The following is a 16,027-nucleotide window of genomic DNA, read 5'->3' as shown; positions in this document are numbered from 1 at the left end:
GTTCCAAATTCCAGTTCCTGGTGGCTCTTAACAGACTGAGAATCAGGCAATTTTATCAAAGAAAAACCCAAGGTGCAACATACTGCAATCCCTGCAATTTGTGAATGGCAGCAAAGCATAAGCACAAAACCTGCATTCAGCTCCAGCTGTAAAAAATAAATAAATGCCCCACCTGTGTTGTTATGGACTCATTTGTAGGGCAGTAAGTACCAGTCACATCAACGATGCCCTGTTAAAGGGGGGAAGCAGACAGCTGCAATTCTCTCACTCTCAATGAAGTTTTTCAATGGTTTAGCCAAACTCTCTCACTTCTCTGCATTTCAGATGTGCCCCCATCACATTCATGCCATGTCATCTGCAACCTCTTCAGCACTCATGGGGAAACCACAGGTGGCAGATATTCTTTCCCATAAAAAACACCAAACCCTTTCATATTCCAGTGGTGTTAAGTGCTTGCTTCCCAGTTCTGGCAGGGCTATCATGCCCTGCTCCTGCTGAAGCCAAGCTATCCAGCATGGGCAGAAAAACACACGCCCTGGGTTTTCCTCTATCAGTGGGTGTCCATCTCCACTGGATGCCTGGTAGCACCTTTGATCAGCACTGGGAGTTGGAAGCAGTTCGCTCACTCCATCCTTTCCGACTCCCTAGGGCAGTGCCCCACTGAAGGTAGCAATGGGTAAGCAGAGAAGAGAGCAGAAGTCAGAGGAATTCTGGGTAGGGAGAAGTGAACAGGGGTTCTCCTCAGTACAGGGCTCACTGATCTTGGGCTTGTAGCATGCAGAGACTTCACACCTGTGAATACAGCAGGACATTGAGATTGAAGCAGAAGTTGATTTATTGAGGAGACACAGACACATTTAAGTGCATTATTAACTCTGAGCAAAGTTGTAGCACATTGTTCTATCAATAGGTGGGCGTACTGGTGCAGCCACCTAGCAGAAATACATAGGGCAGGTTTTACTTGGCCCCTGTACCTGTAGATTTACTATGCAGTGAGGTGGACTCTGCTTGGAAGCCTTAAGACTCAGAAGCCACAAGGAGTACCGGTATATCTGGATGGATTTTGTCCTAGATCAGAAGTCCATATGTTTTGGCCTGCTTGGGTACACAAAGTGAATGGCACCCAGCTTGGATCCTGAAAATCACTGCAGTGGTCTCCTGTGAGAAAGGTTTCAATTGTGGACTACGCTGCATAATCAGGAGTGAAGGGTCACTGTTGGATAAAGTAGATAAAGCTTGAGGCTATCCACAAAATATTCATCATTACATACTTTTTAATGGACTTAAGAGAGAGATGACTGACAGGATGCCCCAAACCAAATGGCCTACTTGGGTCACCCTGAGCAATCTAAGCAACTGAGGATTAGAAAATATGTTCCCAAAACTAACTAAAGCTTCTTATAGGATATGCTGGGTCTTGGTGGGAATGAAGAATTTGTTCCAACCCCCTTTTCACCAGACCTAGCCAAGGGTGGAGTCAACAGAGCTCAGGTGACAGGAGCTGGTAGAGGCAACACCAGTAACTTCAGAACACCAGGCTGCTGCCAGAACTAGAGCCCCAAGTATCTTTAGGTTTAATTCTTAAATTAGCGATATACCCTAATGTGAAGGTCCAGCATCCATCTTTGGTCCCGAGGCTTTGGAACTAGAGTGGCTTACCTTTAAATCAGGATCGACCAAGGGGGGCAATGCAGTTTCCACTATCCACCCACCTCCATCACATAGCCCAATTACAACTACGGGGAAATGTCCCGTCCCCCCCCCATGTTTTCCCCTACCTGGTGACACTCTGCAGAATCTTCTTCTCATCCTGGTCCAGGCACACAGCAAAGGAACAGTTCACCCCAATAATCTGGACCTTGTCCACTTTCATCTGAGACACACTGATTTGCTGCAGAAGAAAAATCAGTCAAATTATTGGTGGTGGTTGCACCAGCAGGGAAATTCACAGAGGCTAAAAGCATTTTTGCCCTCCCAACAACACCATGAGATGAAGATAAATCCACAAAGGGTCAAGACCCACAGGTCCAGGCTACCTGATTGAAACTCTTCTTGGACTTGGAACTCTGCCTCTTGATTACCTCTGTTGCAGTGAGAGTTAAGCATTCGGTTTTTGAATCTGGAAGAAAAAGGAAAGGAGCTATACTAGTATATGGAACTTTGAGAACAACACCGTCTCATGGTAAAGTCAATTATGGTCCCTCCAGACATCCTTTTTATTGCTGCATTCATGGTTTATTTGTGCTCTGACTGTATACACGATCCTGTTTTCAATACTCTCTGTGCCTGCAAAGGTTTCAGGGCAGACATGCTTCCAACCTGTGTGCATGTCCCATAGCTACCGACTGAAATCCTGTCACTTTCATACCACACATGTCCTGGAGGTGGGTGATGTCTCACTTTTGTTGCACTTTGTGCAAGAGTGCCCCTCCAGACGTCAATAATGCAGCAGTGTTAGAAACTGAGATATGAAAGCTAAGAGCTAAATGGCACCCTAAACCTAGGTTATGGGCGCAACAATGGAATGTCTAGGTGTGCTTTTTTATAACAAGAATACAAAGCTGGAAATGAATGAACTGCAGCTAAAATATTATGTTCATTTTTCACACAGGTCTAGTCCTTCCCCTGCCCACCCCCTAATATTCTTAACGAGGGTCTCTTCTCCAGTCTTCAGAGAGTAGCTGGAAGTGGGGAGGCAGAAAAAGGTCCTCCTTTCCTTCCACTCTGCAGTTTTAATCTGAAATCTCAGGTGCAGTACTGCGCCCAGAGCTCAGAAACAGGCTTGCGCTAATGAAATTTCTAGTCATAAAATGTGCCTAGAACAGGGGTAGGCAACCTAAGGCCTGTGGGTCAGATGTGGCCCAATCGTCTTCTCAATCTGGCCCATGGACAGGTCCAGGAATCAGCATGTTTTTACATGACTAGAATGTGTCCTTTTATTTAAAATGCACCTCTGGGTTATTTATGGGGCATAGGAATTCGTTCCTTCCCCCCACCCCCACCCCCAAAATATAGTCCGGCCCACCACATAGTCTGAAGGATGGTGGGCCAGCTCATGGCTGAAAAAGGTTGCTGACCCCTTGGCCTAGAACAATGGGAGTTCCGAACACTGTGATGCAGTTACATTGGGAAATAACAACTAGTAGAGTTGAATGAAGTGTGGATGGTCCAGCATCAACCTCCCACTAATGCACTATTACTGCACTAGTGACACATTGCAGAATGCACCCTCAAAAAAGCACCTATCTGGAGGGACCCTTAAGAGCCCATTATAAAAGAAGTCACACACAGTTACATTTTATGGACAGCAGGGCTGCTCTGCAAAAGTTCTTGACTCCAAAACTCATCACACTTTCATCTCCCATCCCCCCCCCTCCTCCTTCATCACCATAGTATCAAATACCAATGTGTTAGTTATCTTAACTTCAATCCCTTTCCCTGGCACATAATTTGGGGGCAAGGCTGCATGCGGCAGACACTTGCCTGCACTTTACTGCAGTGCCTCCCCATTTCACACCTTACAAAATCCAAGAACCAATCTGTGATGTTGTGCTAGGTAAAGGTAAAGGGACCCCTGACCATTAGGTCTAGTCATGTCCGACTCTGGTGTTGTGACGCTCATCTCGCGTTACTGGCTGAGGGAGCCAGCGTACAGCTTCCGGGTCATATGGCCAGCACGGAAACGCCGTTTACCTTCCCGCCAGAGTGGTACCTATTTCTCTACTTGCACTTTTGACGTGCTTTCAAACTGCTAAGTGGGCAGGAGCTGGGACCGAGCAACGGGAGCTCACCCCATCACAGGGATTTGAACCACTGACCTTCTGATCAGCAAGCCCTAGGCTTTGTGGTTTAACCCACAGCGGCACCCGCATCCCTTGTTGTGCTAGACGGTTCCTAAAAATGTATTCCAGTGAGAAAACCCCACTCAGTCTATGCAAGCAATTGCAAGTATTTCAAATTGAAAGCCAGTTGCTTTAGTGGGCTAAAAATAGAATTTCTTTAAAAGAGCTGGACCTGAGTCAACCCTGAGTTTCATGCAGAAGGTGAGCCAGAATCCTTGCAGCATTAGCCAGAAAGTTTGTGACACCTTGTGGCCAAGTGTATTACTGCATGACTCTGGCAGATTAGTTCTGAAGCTAGCTGTCAAGCTCAAGCAAAAGGGGAGGGAGGAAAAAGGAAGTTGCAGTATTTGGTCAACAGAAATGCATCATGCAGAAGTAGTAACCCAGGTGGGTGGTGGTTTGGGGTCTGGCCTACATTCCTATGCCAACAGTCCCACTATCTCACCCCTTGCCTTTCCCTGCAAGACTAATTGCAGCCAGTCGTCAACAGGTTTTCCACACCTATCAACCCATTCCCACCACCCTTCTGAGTAATACCCCTCCCCACTCCCTCACTATATTTAAGGATCTGGTGACTTCTGTTTCAGTGTATCTGAAGAAGTGTGCATGCACACGAAAGCTCATACCAAGAACAAACTCAGTTGGTCTCTAAGGTGCTACTGGAAAGAATTTCCTATTTTGTTTCGACTATGGCAGACCAACACGGCTACCCACCTGTAACTGTCCCACTATCTGTAAGAGGTTTTGAAATCCCCAAGGGGCTAACTACACATGCAACAGAGCCAAATTGTGGGGATTTTGTGTGCAGTAGCCTTTTCCTTGCCTGGCATAACTCCATTCCAAATGTGCATGTCTGCAGCTTCCCTTCAATATGCTTCAGCAAAACAAGGAACCATCAGAACAAGATGGCCGCATATATATATATATTTATATATAAATACACACACATGACGAAACAGCTTGCACACAACTTATACACACACTGAGAAGAGCATCAGAAGCTGCTTCTGTTGCACAGGGCCTCTCCAAATCATCTGGCCCATTCTCCACCTAAGTGCTGGGATAAGGTGGCAAAAAGTCATGTTCACCCTAGCATAAACACTCACCAAGCTCTTCTTGTTTCTTACAGGTCTTGCTGAGATTGATGGTCGTGCAGACTTTCTCAGTGTCATTCCAGCGGCTCCGTCCACTGACTGCTCTCTGGAGAGGATCACACAGCATCCCAGTTATTCTCTGGTCTGCAGAAGCATGCAAGAAAGGGGGGGGCAACTGCTGCTCACAGCCCCATCCCCATATAATTAAAACATTCTCCCAAAGTGCTTCCAGAGTGCAAATGTGGCCTCTTCGTTCCCTGTATTTTGCCTCTCTGCAGCTGGTCCCCTCCTTTCCAGCCCAGCAAAAGTACTAGGCTTGAATATTAGAGGCAAACACCAGCAATAGTAGCAAGCAGCACCTTGCTACCTCTGAATTACCTTGCTGTAGGCGATCTGTAGTGTTAGTGGGATTGCTTCTCTGTCTCCATCTATGCCCAGTCGCTTGCAACCTGGACCTGCACCAAAAAAGGGGGGGGAAGAGAGGAGGTAGTGTCTTGTTACAGACAAGGGCTACAGTAGTGCAGAGTCTCTTGTAATGTATCCCAGGACATTATACTCAAGAGCAAAGGGGAAGACAGGTGCAATGTAAGAGCAAGCAAGTTCTTCAGCAGCAGAACATGGAAGGCTTCGGAACAGAACCAACAGATGCGCAAAGTCAAAAAACTGAAAAGCTGCCTCAGTCATCAGCAATGCCTCCGTCAATACTTGAGGCAGGCTGCATGTCCCACTGGCTCGCCACCCCATACTCTGCTGCCACATTCCCCAGTTCAGCTGGAATGTAACTTTGCAGGATTGATCAACCTACTCTACATAGGTGTCTGAGAAAGGAGAAGAACACACCCCATCCCTGTGAAGGCAGAAAGAAAACCAGGCTCCCCATGCCCCCATCTCTATTCTGTTGCATGTTGCAGAGGGGGAGGAGAAGGAGCGGGTGATCCTCTCATTTCTGCTGCTGTACACAGCTTATTAACTTTCCCCAGCAGGAGGAGATGGCAGCAGAGGCTACCAGATAGACGGATGAGTCCAGTACAGGCAGCAGAGGAGGAGATGCAAGTCCAGCGTTGGAGTTTCCAGTAGCATCCATGTCTGTCATTACAACTGCAAAAGGTCCTCTTCTTGTATTATGTCTGCATTCACCAAGAGTTTCAAAGGTGCCTAATCCTTGCAGGGTATTAATAGGAGAATGCCCACCCCAGCAGATCAGCATGCTGTCCAAATTCTCAATTTGCTGCTTTTCTATGGGTTAGGAATTTGGTTTCCTTCTGCCCACCTCTGTTCTCCCCTTCACTTTCGAGGGGAATAGCTATGTTAGTCTGTTGCAGACTAAACAGCACAAAATGATGTCACAGAGGACCTCCTTTCAACATCGATCAGATGCCTACCTGAGGCTTTGATGGCCCGTGTGGCTGCTGAGTGGCCCAGCTCTAGGGAGTGGATGAAGATCTCTGTCCTCGTCTGTCCTCCAATGAAGGTGAGCTGTGGAAATGAGGAAGGAAGAGGTCAATCCTAGCATTTCTGAGACACCCTATTCAGCTCAGCCCTTCTTTAGGCCAAACATTTTCTTAAAAACAACCCAGTAGCTTAGGGGCAAAAATGGGATTCTAATTAACAGAGTACCAACACACAACTTTTTAAACACGGACCAAGTCCTTTCAAAAGCATCACTGAAAAGAAGAACACAAGGACCCAGAGTTATATGCTACTGAGGAAGTCACTCTAGGCAGTATAACAAATAGGCCTGGAGGGAGGAAGCCCCACATCAGTGTGTGTGGAGGCCACACAGAGTTGGCTTCAAGAGGAGCCACAAGCAGAAGATTGTAGGCAGTTGGGTCGTATTTACACAGTGACTTCATTCAGATTGTGGTTCAGTCATCAGACACTTACAAAGTGAGTGTATCAGACACTTATGATTCACATACTTTTTCATTTCTCATTTCATGGTAAACAGAGTTTGTTATCTTTTCTGAACTGGGTAAAATAAACAAATATTTTTTTAAAAATCCTTCCAGTAGCACCTTAAAAACCAACTAAGTTTGTTCTTGGTATGAGCTTTCATGTGCATGCACACTTCTTCAGATACATTTTTCTATTTTTTATTTTGTTTCGACTATGGCAGACCAACATGGCTACCTACCTGTAACTGGGTAAAATAAGATTATGACAAATCATTGCTTGCCTTCAAACTAGAACTGGAAGCCTCAGTTTGAACTGGGTTTCCAGTCCTGGATTAGAGATGAGCTGTGATTTGCCTAAAGATCACATGAGCCTGACAACCATACATCTCAACTGGGTCCTCTCCAAGAGCAGACAATTGTTCTCTGATGGGACCCATATCAATTTCCTATGGAGGGGCTTCCAATTTTCCTGTCATTAAGGCACAGACAACATTTTTTAGTAGATAGGAGTGTGTATGTGACAACTGATAGTGGCCACCACGTTGCAAGTTATCTGTATTTGACAAATGTGACTGTTACAGAGTGAAAGTAGTGGCTCAAATCATGGAGGCCCAGCCTGGCCAAACACAAGGCAGGGGACACGCAGTTGCTTCTCATCTCACCAGCAAATATGAAGCAAGTATTCAGCTGCTTGACCAATCCCATGGGGCTTTAGGACCAAACTCACCTCTACCTGATAGACCTGCAGCAACACTGGGCGGGTAGCAAAACGACAGTAATAAAGGATCATGTCAGCAAGGATGGGGAGCTGCTCTGCTGTATCTTCTAGGAGCTCACCCTCAGGTTTGGCTGATTGCTATGGAAAGAGCAAAAAGTGAACAAACACCTCATTCACACACACAGTCAGGTCTAGGCCAAGGATGCCCTGTTGGATGCCCTGCTGATTCAACTGCAGCACCTACTCTAGTAACTCTTTCTTCAGCAACATGGGCAGCTTCCTTATCCCAAGTCAGACCATTGGTCTCTCTAGCCCAGCATTGTCTAAACTCACTGGCACTGGTTTTCTAAGGTTTCAGACAGGCATCTCTCCCTGGGACTTTCCAAGGACTGAACCCATGACTTTCTGCATGCAAAGCAGGTGTTCTACCACTGAGCTCTGGCATCCTCCAAGAGCAAGAGAGGAGTCAACATTTGAGCACCCTGTGGCTATTTGCCTGAAAATGTGCACCGCTTGGTCACAACAATTCTGTTTAAAAACAGAATCGCCAACCACCACAGGAAAAAATGAGAATAGCATAAGCATTCTCAGCAGCTGCCTTATCTTCAGTGCTTTGCTTTGAAGAAGGACCCCTTCGTCAGGCAGATACATGTAGATGAGGAGAGTGCTCCATACAGCCCCACAGGACCACAGCACCAACAGCAATAGCTAGTGAGTTGGTGGGTGATGATGGCAACATCAGTGAGTGGGCAGCTAGTTAGGCTAGCTGAGGAGATGGCAGTGGTGATGGCAATCTGTAGCCTTGAGCACGGCTCTAGACCCACACTGACCCAGCACCTAAGCTCAAAGGATGGGGGAGATGGCTGAGTGTAGGCTCATAGGACACTGCTACACCATGAGGTCTGGATCTTACAAAAAGAGAGAGCACTGCTATTTTAGAGTATAAGCAGTATAGAGTTTAGGACCTACCTGGCATAAAACATTTGTGGGAAGGTTCATTAGCCCAAGAACATTGCGCTCGTACCATGGATCCAGCATACCAATGTAGGCCGAGATATCGTTTGTGCTGCTCTCCACCCCTGCCAAACTAGGATCCTGAAAATCAAAGAAAGAAGCATAGCCCATTAGCCAGTTTGCTGCTATCGATGGCCAGGTCTTACCAGAATCATAGCAAAAGGATGCCCAAATTGCTTCCAACATCCAAAGAGATCAAGGTTGGAATTCCTGCTGTGAAAGGTTATTGATTCTTAGGGTGGAGGCACACAAGCCAGGCTATCCCCACTATCTCAGATAATGCCAGAAGGTTCTTTCCAAAAGAAGGCACCCAACAAGCACCAGTAATAGCTAAAAGTGCAGATATTGTGCCTCCTGGAAGCCTGCCATTCCCTAAATGCATACCATTGATCCACAGGCACGGGAATGTGGATCTCCTGGAGAAGGAGACGGGTAGGTCAGTGCAGATGAGGTAGGGCCACTCCTCTTCACGGGGACATAGTAAAACTGCAGTTTGAAGTACTGAGTTAGCCAGGGGCAGCTGCTTTCCTGAGATCTGCAGCGAATGAATAGGAATGGACACATGGAAAACAGTCAGATGGAGACCACCCTGCTACAGCCTTCAGTCCACAGGCCTAACTAAGCCCAACAAGCCTCCCTATTTGTCCAAGTCACACCCACCTGCCCTACACGTGGTCACCAGGGCATGCAGAACGTTGTGCCTTTGATTGCATGGTTTGATTTGAAACCCAGCGGGCAAAACTGGTTCACCTGACATCATTGCAATTTCAGCTGATCGACACATGGGTGGTCATGACTACCTATCAAACTCAGCCTCTGGGGAGGGCATATGGACCCAGACAGACCCAGTTCCCCACCCCCCACACCCCGTGCTGCAGTCTGCTAGCATTCATCAAGAGGTATAAAAGAAGGGTAGAGTATTGTAGTAGTTAGGCATACTGCAGAGCTCAGAACCCATTTCGGAGACCATTTTCATGACATATTGGTGGCATGAAAGGGTAGATAGGATATATGTGGTGTGATGTGAAACTCCAGAGGTGACCTTATCACCCACCCCCTTGGGCAAAATGTCGGTAAGCAGAATGTTAAGAGGAAATCCCTCCCGTGTCTGCCAGCTGATCCCTTAACAGGGACTCAGCAGGTAGAGGAGAGCACCAACAGCCAGCAGGCTGTTCTGCCACTCACTTAAGATGGCTGTAAGCCCGGGCCACTTTCCCAGAGATGCGGTCGGAGCCAAACACGACCACCCGCAGCGTCGAGACCTTGGTGTCCTCGTCGTAGCTCAGGAAGGGCCTGCGGTGGACACAGGCATTCTGCGGCCCACGGGTCTGGAAAAGCGTGGCACTCAGTGCATGCTGTGGCAGAGAGTGTGCACGCCGCGAGCGTGTGGGAATGCGCTCTTTGACCACGGGGTTGTAGAGGCTCTCGGCTCGCCGCAGTGGCAGTGAGAGTGATGCCACCTCAGAAACGTCCCGCAATTCCTTGCCCAGGATGAGCTGGCTCTTGCTCTTGAACAGCTTGATTATCTTGTTGCTCAGGCGATACCGGTGCCTGGGAGATGCCTTCTCCTCCTTTGGATCCAGGCGGCCCATTGGCTCAAGGGAGCTCTCGTCACTGTCCTCCACATAACCACTGTCCGTGCAATCCTTCAGGCTGGAGACAAAAGTCTTCAGGGACTTTTTAGAGGCCAACGAGAGCTCAGAGTCTTTGGAAAGGGTGGAGAGGACCGGTGCCTGTGAGTCATGGGGACTGACGTCCGACAATACGGAATACACAGATTCCTTGGAGACAGCAGCCAGGGAAGTCAACAGAGAAGTTCTTTCTGGACAGTAGCAGCCAGCTTCTTCTTCTTCCTCCTCCTCATCATCATCTTCCAAAACCACAGGCTTTGGGAAGTGCCCCTCTTTGTCTAGTACCTCGTTCAAGATGTCTGCAAAAGGGACAGAGGTGCAAAATTAGGAATAGAAAAGGAGAAAGTGTATACAGTTTTAAAGGCACCATCGTATTTGAGATTGCTTTTATAAGCTCTGCTCTAATAGCACCCACTGAAAGATCAGCCTTTAGATTTGGAGATGTAGTAGAGCACAAGGGTCCTACTAGATCACAGCTGATGTTGCCAGGATTATCACCCCTTGGGGAAAAGAAACATACACAGCTGTGCATGGGAGGCCATGATGGGACCAAGGAACATCTCCTGGAATCAAGCCAAACTTGCTTACATATTTCCAAGCTTACCAAAGTTATCCTTATCCCATCTGTAGGTGTAACACCGGGCAACAGGGATGGGGATCAGGTGGAGCTTACAAGGCTGGACTTCCCCTAAAGAGACAAGCAACCAGAGGTTAGGAGTGCAACATGCTGCTTCAGGATGGCATGGAACTGACCACATCCGAACATGCACACCCACACCCCAAGGAAGAACCTGCCCTAATAATTTCCCACCTGTGATTTCAGGCAGCCCAGCTGCCTTTGCAATCTCCAGCAAAGCAGATTCTAGCTGCTCCTTAGGCATGGAAAGGTCATTGCTGGTGGCAGCTGCCATCTCCTGAGCTTCAGTGGTGCTGGCAAATATATCCATGAGCTCTTCTAAAGGTTTCAGCTGGAGAGAGGGGGGGGGAGGGAGAGAACGGTCAGCAGAAGATCTATCTGTATCTGGTATCTTAGCATCCATTTCACACACTACACAATATACAACAAGTGGGAGGGTGGGGGGACAGGGTTTAACCATGCATGGGCTGTGCTGCCCTGTTCTGAACAAGGAACAGGATCACACAGTCTAGGCAGGAGGATTTAAGTTTAAGTAAATATCCTGCAGTGCTGCAAGGACACACACACACACACAGAAAAAAATTGCTGTGGTTTTTGGGGTAAAACCATCTACTTACTGAACTAAATAGTCAACCTGCAAACAATGCGAGGCAAGTTATTCAGTATCCTTCCTTCTCTCACCCTTTGACCCAAGCCACTTTCTTAGCTATGCCAGTTTTGATTCATTTGCCATCAAAACGGCTGCATCTTTGAGACTGAAAACTTAAGGATCACTCAGTAATCATTCCACAGAGCTATGCATCTTAAGACTGACACCCCCTGCCTGCCTGGCACATCTAAGCCCCCAGACCACACAGCTTTCACTACCTTGAGAACTTGACGTAGTCTTGTCAGGTCATATTTGGTCCCAAAGTTAGCTTGGTAGATATGCTCCAGGAGTGTCACCAGTGCCGTGTGCTGGGAGTGCTCTGCCATGCTCAACTTTTCAGCGACTGAGAGAAATTCCCCATCAACCTCTGAAGGGTTCAGCAACAGGACTGTTCTGTGGGGGTGGGGAATAGGTTAAGAGAGAAGAGGCAATAGGACAGCAAGCTGTTAACAGCCCAACTCAGAAATGGAGAGACTCGACTTTTATCTGTTCCTGGGGCCACAGATCACTTTCATAATCTATCAGCTATTGGAGGACAAGAGGAAAAAAATGCAGTGGCTCCATACTTCAATTAATTCACATCAAAGCACCAGCAGATGGCACAGTTTTTCTGTTTTTCTACACCCACTCCCCTTCCATGTGGAACTGCTTCTATGAACCAGCATGCTTAGAAAACATAGCCTGGCATTGTTGAGATATCTAGCAGTTATAAGACTGAAGATAAATAATCATAATCTACAACGAGCCTTCCCTATCCATGAACAGCTGATAACCATAACTATATCATCTCTGATGGGGTGGTAGACTGAAAAGGGGCAGTTATAGACTTGTCTGCACCTCAGCAGACACACATCAATTTAGGGTCAGACACAGGTCACTTCAGAGTCTGGGCTGATCCTGTACGTATCCATTATGATCCCACCATCCACATTCCTTTCCCAAACTGTACCTATCTGAGGGGAACAGAGACCTCCTAACAACAAACCAAACCAAAATCCCCATGATTCTTTAGGGGAAGCCATGGCTGTTTAAGTGGCAGGATTCTGCTAGTGCAGTTGGGACCTATGAGCTCCCAGGTCTCAAGCCAGCCTACAGTCACCCCACCACCACTGGTCTGGGAGCCATATCTTTTGTCGGGGGTGGGGAGGGGTTCACAGCTACTCAGTGGTGATGGAAAGTCACTCTACATACACAGGGGACTGTTTCATTTATCCTTCCTTCATATAGTCCAGGGATTTCCTCTGTTAGCTAAAACAGAGCCCTGGTACAAGCCAAGCCCTGAGCAACAGGAGGCCCTGGGAAATTTAAAGGAGGACAATATCCCACAAAGCTCCTTCCCTTTCCTAACCCACAGAAAGCAGTCATGATTCCTGCATGATACTTACACAATGGAACTCTCACAGCTCTTTACAGACAGACCCTGCTCTGCCCTAACCAGCCTTTGAAATGAAATCCCTGTTAAAAGAAAGAGAAGGTTGTTAAAACACAGCGGTGGCATCCACTTCTCACTGAGACCTCACAGAACTGGTGGGCTCAGGTGGAAGAGATAGGTGAACCCCACAGGGGCAGGGGTGAATGAAAGAAGGAATTCAGCTTGAATACCACTCTTAACCATTATCTTCTTGGATAGGGTCTAACTCCCAAACAGTTTGACACACAGTGTTTTTTGTTTTTGTTTTACCAACATTGATTTCCCCAAATGTGTAAAGCTATGCAGAAAAAGAAAGAAAGAAAGCATATACAATTTGCTCGCAGCAGTGAAACAACCCATCAGGCCAATTGCAAATCTCAGCAAATTTGTTGGACTGAAGGATCCACCGTGCAAGGTGAGCAAAAAGCATACAGCAGCTTTCCAAATCTCTCAGACTTGGAGAAATATAGCTTCAAGTCAGTCCACCAATGGAATTGGGAGAGTTTTGCATCCCCCTGTTTAGGAGTGCTCAGCCACTGCTTGCTTTCAATAATTCACCACTGTGCAATTCTGTCTCTAGCCATCGCACATTGAGAAAGTGCTACCTACGCGACGTCTGCTACTCCCAACAGTTCTTCCCTGTTCCACAAACATACTACCCATTTCCAGTGCAGCTTCTCTGCCCTTGAAACAGTCCAGCTGAAGGACATGCACCCCACAGAGCAATTCTTACTTACCCACTCAAAAACTCTCTGTTGAGTGTTTTCACATGGTTTGCAAGGAAGCAATAAGGTAGTAACTAGGCCCATTTCACAATGGCAACATACATTTGAAGTGCATGGTGTCTTCGAGGTTTACACTACAATTCCCAGCACCCTTAACAAAGTACAGTTCCCAGGGTTTCTTTGGAAGGAAACTGCGTGCTGTAAATGCATGATGTGGATGAGGTACATTTTTTTAAGGCACCAGTAGCTACTGGGCCCCTGGATGTTTGCACACTGGGCATTTGACAGATAAATCAGATTATCGGTTGCTGGCACTGCATAATAAAAAATCAGGCTGAACTCTCTCAAACTTCAGCTTTCCTAAGAACTCCAATAGTTCAATTTAAACTGTGACGATTTACTGAAAGTCTTATAGCAGAAGCAAGGAATCAGCAGCCTTAATGAGGAAATGAAAAAGAGACACCCTATGTTTCATCTCTAATGGCATTAATAGGCTCTTCCAAGGTAGATCTGACACTGAATCTGTTACAGGTTGAAACACAATGCTGGGCACCCAGGCACTTTCTAAGAAAGCCTCTCCATTTAATTGGGGAAACTGCTTAATGAGGAGTAACAGAAGGCTGGCTGCCAGCATGGCCTAATTAAGAAGCTTCCACTGCATAAACTTTAAGAACCCTTATGAGTGCTGATAATCAACGGGAGCAGAGTCTAAGCTCATTAAGCAGAGGCTGCATCATAGTTCACGAGCAGAGACCAGAGGTCCCAGTGTATCATATGGAAATTATCTGAAACAGTTACCCATTCAAAGTCCAAGTCTACCTGAATGGATTCTCTGTTGTTACTGGAGCATTTCGATGAGCCATTCATCTCCTTTCAAGTGAAGCTGGAGGGTAGGAGAGCAATGGAGTGCAACCACATCCATTGTGCCAGGCAAATGACTTTGCACAAGAAACATTCTATCCTTGGATGGAAACCATGGGCTTATAAAAGTTCCGAGTACTGAAAGGGGCTCTCCAGCCTCTGGTTCAAATCCTACTTCAGAAGGGGGAACCTTAGACAAGCCATTGTACTCCCATTCTTAATCCCTACAAGAAGATACTAGCCTCGCTGGAATGTGTCCTTGAACTGAGATACTGCATGGCTGAAATGTAGCCTACTGTCCAAAGGTTGACACTGCATCCCTTGTTCCACACTTTGTTTCTTCTTTCTTTTCGCCTCTGGCCCTGCCTACTTTTACCAGCACTGGTATGTGGCCCTTGGAAGGCTGCCATCTAAGGAATTTTGCCCTTGGGCAGGAAAACATTCCCCACCCCTGATATAAAATGCTAAAACAAGAGTGGCACCTTCCAGATTAAGAGACTTATAGTAGCATACACTTTTGTGTGCTGGGGCTTTATTTCAGATGTGGACAGTCCATCAGCCCACCTGGATTTCCCTCGGTGGGTTAAAGTGCTTTCTTCTCTGAAAGTAATATAAATGACTAAACAAATCTGCCTTGGATGCTTTAGCTGAAATTCTTGCACTGCAGGGAGTTGAACTAGATGATGCTTGGGGTCCCTTCCAGCTCTACAATTCTATGATTCTATTAACTTTTATTTGATGGGCCTTGTGTATATAATCCATTCAATATGGTCTGTAATGCATCTTGTTTCAGAACCAATACTGATGACATGCAAGCACTGAGTAAGCTTCTTTCATCAGGATACAGCCTTAATGCTTTTACCCTATGTGCTGGCACCATTTGCGCAGCATGCCAGCAGGCTTATGGTGTGGGATGTACAGTGGGATGAAGCAGCCACCACACTCAAATAGGCATGTGCATGAAACACCCTCCAAAAATGTTGTGCTGAGAGTGCCTCTACATGAACACATATGGCTACAAGTGTTTTAAAAATCAACTTTCAGTATCGCTGTCTTGACTATAATTGCATTGTTGGCAATAAGCCTTGCCACGATGTATGCAGCCCACTCCAGTTCATAGCACAGTGTTAGGCTTCAGTGCCCTATATGGCCCATAAATGCACTGGAGCAACTTTAGGTTTCTCAGTCATTCATCAACACCAAGCACCCGCACCCACACCCCAAGAAGAAAGAGTCAGCACCACAGAGGGCTGAAGGAACCCTGCTGGGAGCAGATAATCTGGATCCCTACCTGGGGCTTTGAGTTCATTGCTGATGAAGGTCAGGAGCTCCTGGCAGATATTGCAGTATGGCACAGGCCAGGTGAGGAAGTTACGGTATGTCCTCATGGCTCTCAGAAGGAAATCGGACTCTGAAGGAAAGTGTGGTGTCTATAAAGAAAATAGCAGTGGCATAAATAGACCAAGAAGTGGAGGCCAGCATCTCCTTATCTTCTTCCAGATTTAGGAATTCAGCAACTTTAACCATACACATTTCCCACCCCCCAGCTT

General features: G+C 46.8%; 1 protein-coding gene across 1 annotated transcript in view; it reads right to left on the bottom strand.

The window, feature by feature from the left end:
* Positions 1 to 299: 299 nt before the first annotated feature.
* The window catches only part of PIK3R5 (phosphoinositide-3-kinase regulatory subunit 5), a 53,424-nt gene continuing 37,696 nt past the window's right edge, over positions 300 to 16,027 (bottom strand). The window contains exons 5-19 of the mRNA XM_033139564.1: positions 15,769 to 15,907; positions 12,866 to 12,935; positions 11,699 to 11,873; positions 11,006 to 11,162; positions 10,799 to 10,882; positions 9,749 to 10,493; positions 8,948 to 9,098; positions 8,519 to 8,644; positions 7,559 to 7,687; positions 6,319 to 6,412; positions 5,315 to 5,391; positions 4,949 to 5,042; positions 2,037 to 2,119; positions 1,779 to 1,891; positions 300 to 792 (exon numbers count right to left, since the gene is read on the bottom strand). Coding sequence (XP_032995455.1) covers positions 645 to 792; positions 1,779 to 1,891; positions 2,037 to 2,119; positions 4,949 to 5,042; positions 5,315 to 5,391; positions 6,319 to 6,412; positions 7,559 to 7,687; positions 8,519 to 8,644; positions 8,948 to 9,098; positions 9,749 to 10,493; positions 10,799 to 10,882; positions 11,006 to 11,162; positions 11,699 to 11,873; positions 12,866 to 12,935; positions 15,769 to 15,907 — 2,385 coding nt within the window. The 3' untranslated portion in view covers positions 300 to 644. The remainder of the gene's footprint in view (positions 793 to 1,778; positions 1,892 to 2,036; positions 2,120 to 4,948; positions 5,043 to 5,314; positions 5,392 to 6,318; positions 6,413 to 7,558; positions 7,688 to 8,518; positions 8,645 to 8,947; positions 9,099 to 9,748; positions 10,494 to 10,798; positions 10,883 to 11,005; positions 11,163 to 11,698; positions 11,874 to 12,865; positions 12,936 to 15,768; positions 15,908 to 16,027) is intronic.

This window comes from Lacerta agilis, chromosome 2, assembly GCF_009819535.1.
Source record: "Lacerta agilis isolate rLacAgi1 chromosome 2, rLacAgi1.pri, whole genome shotgun sequence".
Classification (NCBI taxonomy): Eukaryota; Metazoa; Chordata; class Lepidosauria; order Squamata; family Lacertidae; genus Lacerta; species Lacerta agilis.
The sequence above is the reverse complement of the archived record's forward strand: the minus strand, read 5'-3'. Positions and strand labels throughout refer to the sequence as shown.